This window comes from Urocampus carinirostris, chromosome 1 (assembly GCF_059441175.1).
Source record: "Urocampus carinirostris isolate Australia breed hairy pipefish chromosome 1, RoL_Ucar_1.0, whole genome shotgun sequence".
In the NCBI taxonomy this organism is placed as follows: domain Eukaryota; kingdom Metazoa; phylum Chordata; class Actinopteri; order Syngnathiformes; family Syngnathidae; genus Urocampus; species Urocampus carinirostris.
In genome coordinates this window covers 73,889,180-73,904,921 of record NC_142349.1, presented here as the reverse complement: position 1 = coordinate 73,904,921, position 15,742 = coordinate 73,889,180, and the positions used below count along the sequence as shown (strand labels likewise).

Genomic DNA, 15,742 nt, shown 5'->3' with positions numbered 1-15,742 from the left:
GGAGAAAAAGCCCACATGAAAGCCCACCCCCACATTTGCATATTACCCTATTTTTATGACAGTGTGTATTTTCTGTAGCACTATTTAAAGACTAGTAAAAAGTTATATTGGGTATTTTTGTATTCTCTCTCTCTCTCTATCTATCTATCTATCTATCTATCTATCTATCTATCCTATCTCTCTATCTATCTATCTATCTATCTATCTATCTATCTTTATTCTTTTTTCCTCAACACAAGGATAGTGCTGGAACTGTGAATTTCCCTACGGAGATGGATAAAGTATCTATCTATGTATCTATCTATCTATTGTGTTGTCGCCTACTTCTATTTAGGCCTTGGCGATATGACAAAAAATGTTATCACGTTATTAAATTTTAATCAGTAGATATTTATAATTGATTAGTTTCCCTTTTTTTCTTTTTCACATCTTAAGTCTAATATTTGCTCCTCTGCTGCATTTCCAAGTGCACACTTGATTTGTGGGCCAACCCCAACGCACACTTTGCCTCCGAATTACGCGCGGCGCCGAAGTTAATTGGTCGGGTTTGTCAGGACCAGAACGGAAACAGAACCCACTGTTGTAACCACAAGTTTTATTGAAGGAAGAGAAAGGGTTGCGCTCACGATCCGGCGACTGCTGGACGCGGAAAGCAGGTCGCTCTGAATGCGAAAGTGGATCTTCCAGGGCGAGTCAGTAGCTGGGACAGGAGAGCAAAAAACGTGGTCGGGATCGGAAACAAGTCGAAAGCCAGGATAGGGGAGTAGACGTGGTCGCGTTAAAAAACGGATCGTTATCCGGTACGGGAGAGCAGACGTGGTTGAGATCAAAACAGAGCGGGAGACCAACAGGAGCAAAAAACGGAACAGGCGAAAAGGGCTTGCACGTAAAAACAGATTTGCAGACGGACCAACAAAAGGGCACTGACAGGACAGAGTTTAAATACTGACAGGGGGCCAATCTGTCAACAAGCTGCAGCTGGCACCATACGGGCGGGGCCAATTGGGCACCATGGCAACCGTGACAGGGTTAGTGTTGCATACCTGCGGCCCGGGCTAGACCGGATTTTTTTAGGCCCTATCTTACCTCTAGTTCCAATAATGGATCGGGAAAACCAAAACACAAATTCAAAATCCCAAAGGTGAGAACCACCAGGAAAAGTATGTGTGTGTCTGTGTGCGGAGTCAAACTTTGGAACAATTTACATGACCAGATCAAACGGAGTCGCAAATATCAAGCCTTAAAGGGACTGTGTGTATTATTTAATGTCTGTGTGTGTGAATGGGATAGTGTGAAGCAGATTGTAAAGCGCTTTGGGAGGTCTTCAGTGACTTGAAAAGCGCTATAGAAATGCAGTTCATTTCGCATTTAAGCCTTCAAGTAATCTGTTTTGGCTTGTACAAAAACAAAGTTGAGTTTCTTCCTTAAATTTGTGCACCCAGTCGTCCAACATTTAGGGTAACGGTTTAAGACGGTGATCATTTCTGTCATTTTTATTTTCCGGTCCTCCATTTTGGTCCGGCCAAACGAGGGAGGACCCCCCGCTGCTCACTTCAGGAAGGAAAGCTCTCGTCGGGGCTTGTCTTGCTGCAACCTTCCCCCCGGCTCCTCAACTCCAATCTTTTAGTCACAGCAGTTGAAGGACAAGGCCATTGTGATCGCCCCCCTCCGCATGACTCGACAGGCGTAGACACGACAACAAGCGATGCGTTCAATGTCTTCCCGGTTTCCGTTGCGAAAGGATGACGCCTTTTATGAGTTTTTTCCCCCGCTGAGGCCCCGGCTGAGATTGGCCACAATGGCGCCCCCCTCCCCCAATCTCATTGTTGACATAGTGCATTCTTGATGCATGCGCAGGCTTGCACACACTGGCAGGTATGTGGCCCTTTGTTACAAGTATATGACCCCCCTCCCACATCAACCCTTTCTTTCCACCTGCCTCTAGGAGAAAATGTTGCCTCGAGGGTGCTTGAAATCCTTGAAAATTCCATGAAATTCTCTCCAAAAACGTGCAATTAGAACCATACACAGGGTAGGATATCGAGATCATACTCGTATTTGATTCCTGCAGTCCAAATGATTAAAATTGGATGATTTAGTCAAATGTTTTACTGCACAACTGCCGTTTAAGGTCAACAAAAACATAGTGCCAGAAAACATCCAAAAATGATTCATTCGGAAAGAGGGATTATAATTTAAGGGGCTGTCGTAATTTTATAATCTCAAAGGTGAGAACCACCAGGAAAAGTATGTGTGTGTCTGTGTGTGGAGTCAAAATTTACAAGATGAGATTAACTATTCACTTGTTCAAATTTAAATACAAGAAAACATTCCTGGCGGAATACAGAGATGAAGAAAATGGGGTATTAGTCATACTAGAGATCGGATATATTGCGTTTGCAACTATCGTTAACCTTGTTGTTATTGTTACATTATTATATCATAACTGTTATTATTGCTATTGTTGTTATCATCATTGATATCACAATATTTAGTGACTAGTAGGATTATAACGTTAACAGATGGGTACTACAAAGATTAGTGTATAAAATATGTGACTATTATTATTATTATTATTATTATTATTATAATTATTGTTATCTGACCTATGTAATGTGTATATTCGTGAGATTTTGTTAGCTCCTCTTGTGTCTGATATATCTGTAAAATGTAATTAATAAGGAAGATGAAGGGGTAGGGAAAATAAGTGTCTGCTTCTTACTACCCCTTTTCGAACATATTATCAGGGATCAGAATTTTCCGCGGATTTCCGCTGTTTTTGAACCCCAAAGGTCATTCCCGTAAATCGTCTAAATTCGATGAGAAAATATTTTGGGGGGGTGAGGTATGATACGTGACTGTTTCATCACCCCAAGTTAGCAGTTAGAAATCGCGAGAAAAATCGGCAAAAAGAAGCGCAGCGCATTAGATCTATAACACACAACAAATAGATCGACTCCTACCATTGGTCGATAGGTTCGCTGATAACCAATCAGCGGAGCTTTTGTTCAGAGCATTGGCTTTCTCAAACATGGCGCTCCTTCCGGTCTTTTCAAACGGTGAAATGAGTGTTTGAAAAATTAAATATGAAAATACTAAGAAAAGAAGACGAGGCTTTTGTCTCCGAGATTGATAAAGGAATCAAGAATAAATTTAAGTGGTCATGGCTGAAGAAGACTGTCACAGACTGACATGTATTTTCTTTAAGCATGTTCAGTTTGTGCATTCTATTTTCAAATTAATGATGAATGGTTATTAATGTATATATTTTCATATATATTGTTGATTAGTAGCTAAATACAAGGTCCATCTTCATCATCAAAACACAACAACAATGGTGATGGTTGTAACATTGTAATCCCCCAATTGTTTTAAACATCTTAAAACTGAAAAAAATACATGGTTTCTGTTTTGTTGGATTTAATTCATTCTAGTGCAATTTTCACATAGCAAATAAGATAAATGCTGTTGGCTGAAAATGAAAATCTCCATTCTGATCCCTGTATTATGTAACATTATTTTGTTTTTTTATTTTAATGTTCGAAATAGTTGTCATTCATTCATTCATTCACCTACCTTACGTAGTATAATCACGGATAACAAGGGATCTACAGTATCTATTCTAAATAAAACACATTTATTCACAAATTATATAGAAAAAAGATTTTCACGTTTCAATGTGTTCACTGTTGAGTGAAAGTAGTTTCACACCTGAGCCAACTCGCCACACTATTCAGTTTTCATTCAAACCACGGCTTCACCGTCGCCTTTTCTTCCTCAGGCAAGTCCTTCGACATCACCTACGTGCGGCTGAAGTTCCACACCAGCCGGCCGGAGAGTTTCGCCATCTACAAACGCGACGGGGAGGACGGGGAATGGACGCCGTACGCCTTCTACAGCGGCTCCTGCGAGAAAACTTACGGCAAAGTCAACCGGGGCTTCATCCGGAGCGGCGAAGACGAGCGCCGGGCCCTCTGCACCGACGACTTCAGCGACATTTCGCCGCTCACCGGCGGAAACGTGGCCTTCTCCACCCTGGAGGGAAGGCCCAGCGCCTACAATTTCGACCGGAGCCCCGTGCTGCAGGTGAGTCTTGCGCGTGCTCGCTTCCCGGGGCTTCTCCATGCACAGAAACGGCTATCCGGCGCGTAAAAATCGGGGCTTCGAATTGCAAACTCGGTAGCGAATTAGGCTTAAATGACAACAACAGGGGTTCCCCTGGCGCTGTGTTTTAAGTCGATGCTTGTGAGCTGGCCAGGAGGGAGGGAAAGGGGGGAGGTCGACTAGAGAGGCACAAGATGTTAAAATATAAAGAGACGATAGTCATTTCCTTAGTTAGACTATTGAGATCTGCCACCTTTCTTACCTATGTGACGACGTCAGTGTTGCCGCAATAGTTTTAGTTTATTTTTCAAGAACTGGCTGTTTCGGCTCGGCTCACAAAAAGAAAAAAGCTTTTTATGGCTCTCAAGAGGCTCTTCAGATAGTTTTCATTGCTTGAATCAATATCTATATCTATCTATCTATCCATCTATCACTCTTCCTCTGCATCTATCTATCTCTCTTTCTCTCTCGCTCTTTCTCCCTCTCTCTTTCTCTCTCTCTCTTTCTCTCTCTCTCTTTCGCTCTCTTTCTCTCTCTCTTTTTCTCTCTACCCACCGACGTCATATCTCTCGTGAGAGGTGACCAACTGCAAGACAAACATACAAAGAAAAAAAAAGTGAAGGGGAGAGAAAAAAAAAACATTCACAAAAATTTTTGGACCATGGCCAACCCAAACAAGTTAAGCACCTCGGCACCCAAGTCGGTCATGCTTTAGTCCCTCCGGATGAAAACGGGACACCAGAAAGCGGCCGTGTCACTCGGGTCAGGGTGACACAACACACTCTTCTCTTCAACAGCAGGGCCCGACAGCTTTCGCTGGTTTACCCCTGCCGCATCATAGAGGTGCCCTGCCCATCCCTTAGAACGTGCCCAAACATCCCACTATCGTTTTACAACACCTCTCCACTCATTCCTATCACCAACAAGAGCTTTAGACCTCTTTCCCGCAGTGCATTCATAACACCATCCATCCACGTCAATGGCGGCCTTCTTCTTGGTCTCCTTTCATTTACTCCTGCTCTGTAGATCCTGTTCAACATTCTCTCCTCAAACCAACCGAGTACTCGTTTATCCATATGCTTGCTCAGTTCCACTACTACTCCAGTTCTGTCTCTCACAATTTCATTTCTCAATCTATCCAATCTTGTCACTCCTAACATACTCCTCAACCCTTCATCTCAAATCTGCATTCTAATTTTTGTGTTATTATTTAAAAATATTAATAAAATAAAAAAAATCATCCGAAAAATAGATTAATATACAGTGTTGGCAAATACTACAAATCTCTCGTAGTTTACTACAGTAAACTTGGGGCGGCAGTACCTCAGGAGGTAGAGCGCTCGTCTTGGGATCAAGGGATCCCAGTTCGAATCCCGGCTCGTCCGTGTTACATGTCGAAGTGTCCTTGGGTAAGACACTGAACCCCTAATACCCCCAGTAAGCAGGCTACGTGGCTGCAAGGCCGCTATTGGGAAATGTGGAGCACATTGTAAAGCGCTTTGGGAAGTCATTGACTTGAAAAGCGCTATAGAAATGCAGATCATTTCATTTACTACAACAGTTTATAGCAAATTACAGAATATGCATTATCTGTGAAAACTACAAAATCTCCCAAAATATATAGAATAGAATATGCCTTTATTGTGGGATATATTGTGACAACGAAATTGGACAACTCCAGGTCCACATTTTACAGTGAGGATAAGGAAACAAAGAGATAAAGGCACAAAGAACATGACTGTTTTGTTGTAAATAGGCTTGAAAATATATCATGATAATCCGTAGCTCAGGAGGTAAACTGGTCGTCTTGGGATCGAGGAGTTGTAATTCCTATTCCCGGCTCCTCCTTGGTTCATTTGGGCAAAACGGTGAAACCCCTAATACCCATGATAAGTAAGCTGACTCTCTATCAGGGTGTGTGTGTGAATGAGTAAGTGTGGAGAACATTGTAAAAGCGCTATATAAAATGCAATCACTAAGTCTTGTCATTCAGGCATCTGTTGGTTTTTTTTTTTCCATGGTTTTCTCCTCTAGCCACTATGGGTTGCTGCTAGCCATGATTGCTAGTATCAGCTGTGTAAATCAAGCTTCCCTTTTGGCAAATCTGAAAATACTATTCAGCCATTCTGAAATATGCTTTCCATTGATTGGTTGAGACACGGTGAGGGGACATCTTATTGGCTGCTGGTTGCCACCTGACACTTATTTGACTCCAAATAAATTCAAATGCCATGTTTAGGCTTTTTGTGGCTTGTCTAATATTTTTTTAGAATCTTCATTTGGCAGTGGGGAAAAATTAGCTGTGGAAAAAGTGACATTATTAATAGTTTATATCAGTGGTCGACACAATCGCTAATAATAGCGAGGACGGCTAGTAAAAAATATTTTTAGGCCCGTCGGCTCGATGACATACAGTAGTCGAGTACTCGGGTAACCCCCCGGATCCCCTTACTCCTCCATGGAAGTTTCTGTGCTAACACGGTTTCCCGCTTACCGGAACAACATGGTGAACATGACACTATAATAACGCAGGAGATAGTACTCGAATCAAAAGTTCTAGTCCAGTAAAGTCCCTGCGTACATTTCTGACTTTCAAAATGGTCGCCCATGGAGAAATACAAAAACAAGTCCATTTGCATCATAAGTCAGTAACAACCGGTGCACTCAATTTCAACCTTTTCGTCAACTATGCAATATGCACAACATACAGCACCAATGAAAAGACTTAAATACGGCACAATACGAAAAGAAATAATTATGCATATAAAAATATAAACGTTGGCGTATAAAATGATCAAATATATAGGTCGGAATATAAGAATGTGCAAAGTATAGCTGGTGCACTCTCCGATCGACCAATAGGTGAAAAGCTCAGACAGTTTGACCCGCCCCCTCGTTGGAATAGCATTTTTTTGTAACATAGTACACGACAAAATACATGACGATATCCATGACGATATCGACACTTTACACACAAAACCTTTAACAAAATACGCACAAGATATCTACCCAAGTACACACCTATACATACAAAATCCACGACAAAATCTACACAACATGAACACAAACTTCATAACAGAATCTACGACAAACTCTATGGACCAAATACCTGACCTAATACACAAAATCCATGACAAAATACACACTAATACACAACAATATCCATTAAAGAACACAGCATAAACACAAATTTCATAACAGAATGTACAACAAAATCTATGGCCAAATACTCGACAAAATGCATGAAATTTATGACGAAATGTATATTAATAGTGTGTTGGGGTCATGTATTGACGTATCACATTATTTATCGTTGTGTTCATCACTGTTGCTGCTGCTGCACCCTAGTGCTGCCTTTGGAAAAATGGAATAGTCTCTCAGGAACCGTCCTCTTATGGTTCAGATCCTACCTCTCAGATAGGACGCAGTGTGTTAAATATGGCGAAATGACATCGGAGCCCTTCATAATTACATGTGGTGTTCTGCAGGGTTCAGTACTTGGCCCCCTCCTTTTCAGCATTGACATGCTTCCATAAAGTGGTATTATTCACAAGTATAATATCAGTTTCCATTGCTACGCAGACGACACTCAACTAGATCTTCCGATGGAGGAATCTGCCACATTAAACTGTGGAAATTTGGAGGCCTGCCTCACTGAGATCAAAGAATGGATGTCACTCAACTTCTTGCGCCTTAACTCTGAAAAGACCGAAATGCTAGTTATTGGTCCATCTAAATGCCGTGACTTGATCTCAAAAACGGCTCTGAACATTGACAAATGTAATATCACCTGGAGTGACTCAGTCAAAAATTTGGGTGTCATATTTGACCCCGATCTGTCCTTTCAAACACACATTAAGAATATTACTAGAAAAGCTTTTTTCCATCTTCGCCACATTGCTAAAATTCGCCCTATGTCGCCTCAGTTGGATGCGGAGATTATAATTCACGTGTTTGTTTCTTCCCATCTCGATGACTGTAATGCACTACTCTCCGGTCTCCTGAAGTCCAACATCAAGAGCCTTCAGCTGGTACAAAATGCTGCAGAGAGGCTTTTAACTAAGACAAGAATGTTTGATCACATGACCCCGATTTTAGCTAACCTGCCTTGGCTCCCTGTTAGCTTAAGATGTGATTTTAAGGTTGTGTTGGTCGTATACAAAATCATGCCTGGACTTGCTCCCTCATATCTTTCAGATTTAATTTCCCCCTACGTTCCGGTCCGGAGCCTTCGCTCTGAAAATGCTGGTCTACTCGTGATCCCAAGAGCCAGGAAGAGATCCACAGGTTCGAGAGGGTTCTCCATTCGGGCCCCGGCCCTGTGGAATGCTCTTCCCCCTGAGATTCGATCTGCAACCTCAGCGGATCTGTTTCAATCTAGGCTTAAAACACACTTCTATTCTATAGCATATGAATAACTTGTATTTTATGTCGACAATATCTGTGGATTATTTTCCCTCATGGTTTTAGATCAGGGGATGCTGTCATAATAGTCTGTAGTTTAAAATAGTCTTTGATCTGTGCAGCCCTTTGAGACTCTTTGTGATTAAGGGGCGTCAAAAAATAAACAGGACTCGACTTGACTTGAGGTTTTTGAGTTTTTCCTTGCCCTCATGTAGGTTTTAGATCAGGGAATAGTGTGGTATTAGTCCGTGGTTTGCAATAATCTGTGGTCTGTGCAGCCCTTTGAGACTCCTTGTGATTAAGGGCGTCAAAAAATAAACAGGACTTGACTTGACTTGAGGTTTTTGAGTTTTTCCTTGCCCTCGTGTAGGTTTTAGATCAGGGGATGCTGTCATAGTAGTCTGTGGTTTGCAATAATTTGTAGTCTGTGCAGCCCTTTGAGACTCTTTGTGATTAAGGGCGTCACAAATAAACATGACTTGACAATTTAGTTATATTGCATATAATCCTAGCTATTTATGTATTTTTCCATTATTTCTAAAGATGTCAGGGTTGGTCCTCCATGGCTTCGCTTGACTTTACGCAAGACCAGTTACAATAAACCCTTCACTGCCTCGACGCAATTCCCCAGAATAGCGGACGGACACTTGAAATCATTTTTAGAATTGTATCGATTACGTCGTCGAGTACTCTGGTAACACCCTGGATCGTTTTACTCCCGTGTCAAGTTTGCCAAACTGTAAAATCTGTGTATAATAAATAACACAGAAATGCTTATCATCAGAAGATAACGTCAATATGTTTTCCCTTGGCGCTACAAAGTCACCGATTTGGGACGATTTGCAACTCTGTAGCGGTGACGCCATGCCGTCCGTCCGCTTATTTTGAGCGCGCGCGTCGGTGTCAGCTGAACGCCTGTCGGGCCCCTCGCTGAGAAATGGCGTCGCCCATTTGGTCCTTTCCCTTTCCAGCCGCCGTCAATCAAAACGCCGCCCGTCCTTTCAATGGGACGACCGGGACGTTTCCGTCCTCGACGAATGTTTTATGGCGCTTGTCATCGGGAGTCAACTGCTTTTAAATAGAACCTGCGCCAAAGCCCCCTCCTCGCACATGTATTTGTGTGGCACCTATCTACCGTAAATTCCGGACTATAGAGCGCACCTGATTATAAGCCGCACCCACCACATTTTAAGAGGAAAACCGATTTTGTACTTACACAAGCCGCACCTGTATATAAGCCGCATGCGCCCACACTAAAAGACCGGACTTTAAGTCCCGCGATTGAAAATTAATTTTGGTTTGGTTTGAACGTCCTTCTTTAAAGTACACAGTCCAAAAATCACAGCTGGCAAAATGAATGGAAAATGATACCGGTACTTAAGGTTTGATGCAGACCGGCAGAGTCGGGGTCCCGTTGAAAGTAATCCGAAGAAAAAAGTGTATAATTCCAAAGGTAAGGGTGGGTAAAATATATATCCACTATTGTCCGCAGTGTCCACAAACACTCACCTTTACCGGTCCCCACTTCCAGTCACCCCGCGTTTGTTACGCCCCTTCTTTTTAATTGGCCAGTGCAAGACATATCGGAATAAGTGTCCAAAATAAATATAAATAAATACATTACAAAAATATACATTTGCAAATTCATATTATACATGGTTGCACATATTTACAAAGAAAAACGGTACACCAAGAGAGTTTTCAAAGCTTTAATAATAATAATATATCTTTCATCCACGCTAGCAACACGCTCGCAATACAGTAAACGGGTCTGTTAAAAAAACATACCGTACTTGTAAAAATCACCGTAAACCGTCCTCATCTTCCTCCTTAGAACTGAAGCCATCAAAGTCGTCTTCTTCAGTGTCGGAAAGAAACTTTGTCATATAGACGGCGTCCCACGCTCCCGCAGCCGGACACGCGCTCATTGTCGCTGGAACTTTCATCCACTCCTGATTCTGTGCCCTCCTCTCCGTCACGCAGCAGACCGGCTTTTCGGAACCCGTTGGTGATGGTGGATTTTTTTGATGCTGCCCCACGCTGTCAGGATCCACTGGCAGATTTGCGAAAAAGTTGCCTTTGGCATGCGGCCAGTTTTAGTAAAGTTGCAGTCTTCCTCGCCGCATATATTCCACCGGTCTAAATCTTACCTTTTGTACTCTAGCGCCGCTGGCGGCCGTTAGAATAATGACATAAATTGGCCGCATCACTGAATAAGCCGCAGGGTTGAAAGTTTGGGGAAAAAGTAGCGGCTTATAATCCAGAATTTACGGTAAATGTCCAAAGTACGACAAGCAAAATCCTGCACATCCGACATACCGGAATGTCAAATACACAGAAACTAACTAAATAAATAAATAAAAAGTCAATTTATTTTGCCATTGCGTTTTTTTTTTTTCCCCCGTGATTGACGGCGGTAGACATTAGTTTGTACGACAATGTTCCACAGAGCGTCGTCTGCCCCTTTGTTTGGCCACTAAGAGGAAGTCATGTTTGTTTGTCTGGCCATTACTCACAGACTACATGTGTTTCAGTAGAAATTTTACACCCTTTACATGGTTCACAATCTTAAATTTATATAGCGCTTCTCAAGTCAAGACCTCCCTATGCGCTTCACACTTCACACACACACACACTCACATACTGATAGCAGCATAAACCATGCAAGGCAACTGGGGTATTAGGCATTCAGTGTCTTGCCCAGGACACTTTGACATATAACACAGAGGAGCCGGGAATCGAACCTGCAACCTCTTGGTCCCAAGAAGAGCGCTTGACAGCTGGTTTACCCCTGCTGCATCATACAGGTGCCCTGCCCATTCCTGAGAACGCGTCCTACAGCCCACTATCCTTTCACAACACCTCTCCACTCTTTCTTGTCACCAACAAAACATTTTTAAAAATTTCCCTTTTAAGTAATCGACGATACCGAGCGTTGATACTTTTGCTACTTTTTCATACAAAAAATGTGTCTTTCTCTGAAACGGGTGACCAAATGGGGCTTGTCCTCAAGTATCTGTGGCTGGTATCGTTTAAAACGTTCTTAATTTTTGATTCTTTATATTTTAGACTGTAAAATCAAGTCAAACATTTAACAGCAGGGCCAGACAGCTGGTTTACCCCTGCTGCATCATACGGGTGCCCTGCCCATCCCTGAGAACACGTCCGAAAATCCCACTATCCTTTTACAACACCTCTCCACTCATTCCCATCCCCAACAAAAGCTACTGTAGAAATTTGAAACCCTTCACATGGACCTGCAGGCTTTCTGGGCGTTTTCACGTCATCTGGCACTATAAAAAGTGGAAGTATTACGTATCAATTATGGACATCTGTTATGAACCATACAGAAAGTGAAGGGATCGTTTCCCAGTGCTTAATTGTCATTGGAAGAACCTGCATCGGAAAACGGTAGAGTGGTTAGACCTGAATCCTGATTGCATAGATTCAAAAAGACTGTTCTCGGATATAAAATCATTCAACTGCCGTGCCACAACTTTTTCAAGATTTTTTTTTGTCCACACTTGAGAACAGGGTTGGGTAGGGTTACTTTAACTGGATTACTTTCAATTACTTTTGGATGACTCCAATACCAAATATGCTAATAAAAGACAAAAGAAACTAAATATGAATCAAATGACTCACAACACGTGGTAAGCTTTCTCTCCTGGCTTTGATCTCTTTGATCTCCGGCAAAACGAACATCAAATGCGACAGAAACAAAATGAAAATCAATCCAAACAGCTTGCCGACATCATTTTTGCCGTTCCGTGTGTTCCGTTACTCCCCTAGCCTGCACAAAATTGAGTCATTTTATTTATATTTAGTTTCTTTTGTCTTTTATTAGCATATTTGGTATTGAAGTAATCCAAAAGTAATTGAAAGTAATTAAATTAAAGTAACCCTACCCAACCCTGCTACCTACCTACCTACCTACCTACCAGGGTTGGGTATAATTACTTTAACTTGATTACTTTCAATTACTTTTGATTGACTCCAATACCAAATATGCTAATAAAAGACAAAAGAAACTAAATATGAATAAATTGTTGACTCACAAGACGTGGTAAGCTTTCTCTCCTGGCTTTGAGCTCTTTGATCTCTGGCAAAACATAAAATGAGTCATTTTATTCTTATTTAGTGTCTTTTGTCTTTTATTAGCATATTTGGCATTGGCGTAATCCAAAAATAAAAGTAATCCAGTTAAAGTAACCCTACCCAACCCTGCTCGAGAACATATATCATTTTGCTTTTTGTTCTTCTGTTCGATGTAAAACCAAAATGGTGACGAAATTTGCAACGGAGGCTGAAGGATGCTTCCAGAAGACCTTCTGATTGATAGCGTAGCAGCTGTGGCGGGGCCGGCGGAACCGTTTTTTTTTTTTTTTCTGGTTCCTTCCCGGGAAGTTTCAGAGCAGCTGCCGCTGCTCGAGCTAGCGTCGATAGCCGTCCTTGCGGCCACGCCCACTTCCCACTCGTTAAAGACCCCCCCCCCCGCTCAACGATGGACAAGGGGGCGTGACGGCGAGGCAACAAAGGCCGTCGTGTTTGCTGCAGGAAATGAAGCCTCACGAGAAAGAAAGACTGGGGGTGGGGGGCCGGAGGGGGGCTCCGGGCTGCTGCCTTTGTCCCCTGCAAATTGTGAGCAAACAAAGTTGAAAGCCCCCCATCAAGGTGACACGCACGAATGAAATGAGCCAGAGACGGACGAACTACAGTGGAACCTGGGTTCTCGACCATAATCCGTTCCAGAACCCTGTTCGAAAACCGATTTGGTCGATCACCGAAAATCGTTTTTGCCATTAAAAGTAATGTAAAATCATTTTAATCCGTTCCAACACCCTGAACGCTTACCATGCACGTAAAGATAAAGCTAACCCAGGCTAATCGTATGTTCGCGTTAGCGTAATCTTCCGTACGAAAGATTACGCTAACATGAAGGTGTAAAAATAAAAAAATCGGGTCGTTTACACGTCATTTAGCACCCGGGTCCCCACAAAAAGTGACTAGCGTTTCACTGGAAAGCGAGCTCCATTCAAACACCCTGAATGTTTTACGTAAACAAAGCTAACCCAGGCTAATCGTACGTTCGCGTTAGCGTCATCTTCCGTACGTAAGATGACGCTAACATGAATGTGTAAAAATTTAAAAAAGGATTATGAATAGGATTTCTTACCTTTGTGGTGGACGGTGGGGAGAGAAAAATCATCAAAAGTTTTTCAACCTCCTCCAAAACTAGCGGCAGTTGCTTGCTAATAGCGCTAACTTCCTTAGCCGCATCACTCGATTTCACAGCCTCCTTATTCTTTACTATCGTACTGATAGTAGATTTAGCCATGCTGTATTCACTAACGAGATCGGAAATTCGTACACCTCTTTCATATTTCGCTATTATGTCTTTCTTAAAGGCAATAGTTGTGCGAACAACCTTCTTCGGGGGCATAATTAGGGGCTAAAACACCCGTACGCCGCTCAGCATCGCGCCCTAGCGTACCAGCGTTCGAACTCCGATTTTTTGACCGAACAGCGAAGCAAGAATTTCTCCAAATTTTTGGTCGAACACCGATTTGTCCGAACTGAGAGGCGTTCGAAAACCGAGGTTCCACTGTAATGTTATGCTAACTCAGCTTTCCACTTTAGCAGTGTTCTCGTTTGCCCGCGTCCCTGCGTCCTAGACGCATGATTTTTGCTGGGGACGCATCGTCTCAAATCAACGTGCGTCCCCGGGACGCAACCTTTTCGCCACAAAATTGTCATTATTACCCGATTCCTTTTTTTTTTTTAACAAAGATTTACTGCACTCCAAACTTTTCGTCAGGCAGATCCGCCATTGTTGTTTTGGTCTCGCGGTTCGAGTTTTCGTCTGCACGCCGATCTCGGCCAACAAGATCTCGTTGCGTAGTGAAAGGAAGTCCGTCTTTTTTTAGAGAACCTTCTTTTTTGGCTCAACTCGTTAAAAAGAGCCGGCTCTCAAACGGCTCACTTGCTTTGATGATTGATATTACGAATTATGTTGTATAAAGAAGTTAAGAAAAAAGAAGTATTAAAGGAGAAAATAAAAAAAAGACAGGTTTGTGGTTATCCCTTTAATCGGTATATTACCAACAATAATTTAATGCAGAAATTGAATTCATAATTTGATGATTAAAACTGAATGACTATATAGATTTATATTATATATTTGTCGCCGATTTACGATTTCAACCTCGATAACACAAAATTTTTGGGGACCCATAGATCTCTGTTGGGACCCATAGATTTTTGAGCATGCGAGTCCCCGGGACCCATCACCTTTCAGAGGTAAAATGAACACTGCTTTAGCATGCTTTTTAGAAAAACCCATGTTTGATTGGCTCTTATCATAACATGAGTTAGTCAATCTGAGTCTCCACCTGACTTGAAACAAGTTAACCTGACTTTTATGCTATTTCTTAAACACACATAAGCTTTTTTACCATGGCCTTTTTAAAATCTCAACGTAATCAGCAGTCTTGATTCACAGGCATGTCAAGACTCAGAAGTTAAAACGAGATACAAGATACAAGAATAATATCAAAATGTTGCCTTTGTTCTGGAGCTTTTGCCATTTTTTTAACCCAATGTTAAATGTTTGACTTGATTTTAAAGTCTATCATATAAAGAATCAAAAATTAAAGTCACCAATACTTGAAGTCCCGTTTAGCATGAAATGCCACTGGATGACAACAATTGATCACCTGTTTCAGAGAAAAACGCATTTTTCTCTGAAAAGTAGCAAAAGTATCGCTCGGTATCGTCGAGCACTCAAAAGGGAAATTTAAAAAAACATTGCTTTAGAATTCTCCATAATATCCATGAAACATGGGTAAATTAAAACTCAAGTTTCAAGTAGCAACCTCCATTTAATTCACAAAATCTTTATTGATACAAATAATAATCAAAATTACACGTACTAGCTCATACAAATGTTTTTGAAATCGCACATTGACATATTTACGGACAGACTGAGGAGATCATTCCTTCCTCATGCCATGAGGCTCTTTAACTCCACCCAGGGGAGTAAAAGCCCACATTAAACCCCACCCGCACATTTGCATATTACCCTATTCTTATGACAATGTGTATTTTCCGTAGCACTATTTAAATACTCTATATCAACACTTTGTAATGGGTATTTTTGTATTGTATATCTTTTATTTTATTTTTCAACACAAGGATACTGCTAGAAGTGGGAATTTCGGGGGATGAATAAAGT

At 41.8% G+C, this 15,742-nt stretch overlaps 1 protein-coding gene across 1 annotated transcript in view; it reads left to right on the top strand.

The window, feature by feature from the left end:
• lamc1 (laminin, gamma 1) overlaps positions 1-15,742 on the top strand; it is a 91,350-nt gene that overhangs the window by 17,433 nt on the left and 58,175 nt on the right. Inside the window, exon 2 of the mRNA XM_088350593.1 lies at positions 3,782-4,086. Within this exon, the coding sequence (XP_088206719.1) occupies positions 3,782-4,086 (305 nt within the window). The remainder of the gene's footprint in view (positions 1-3,781; positions 4,087-15,742) is intronic.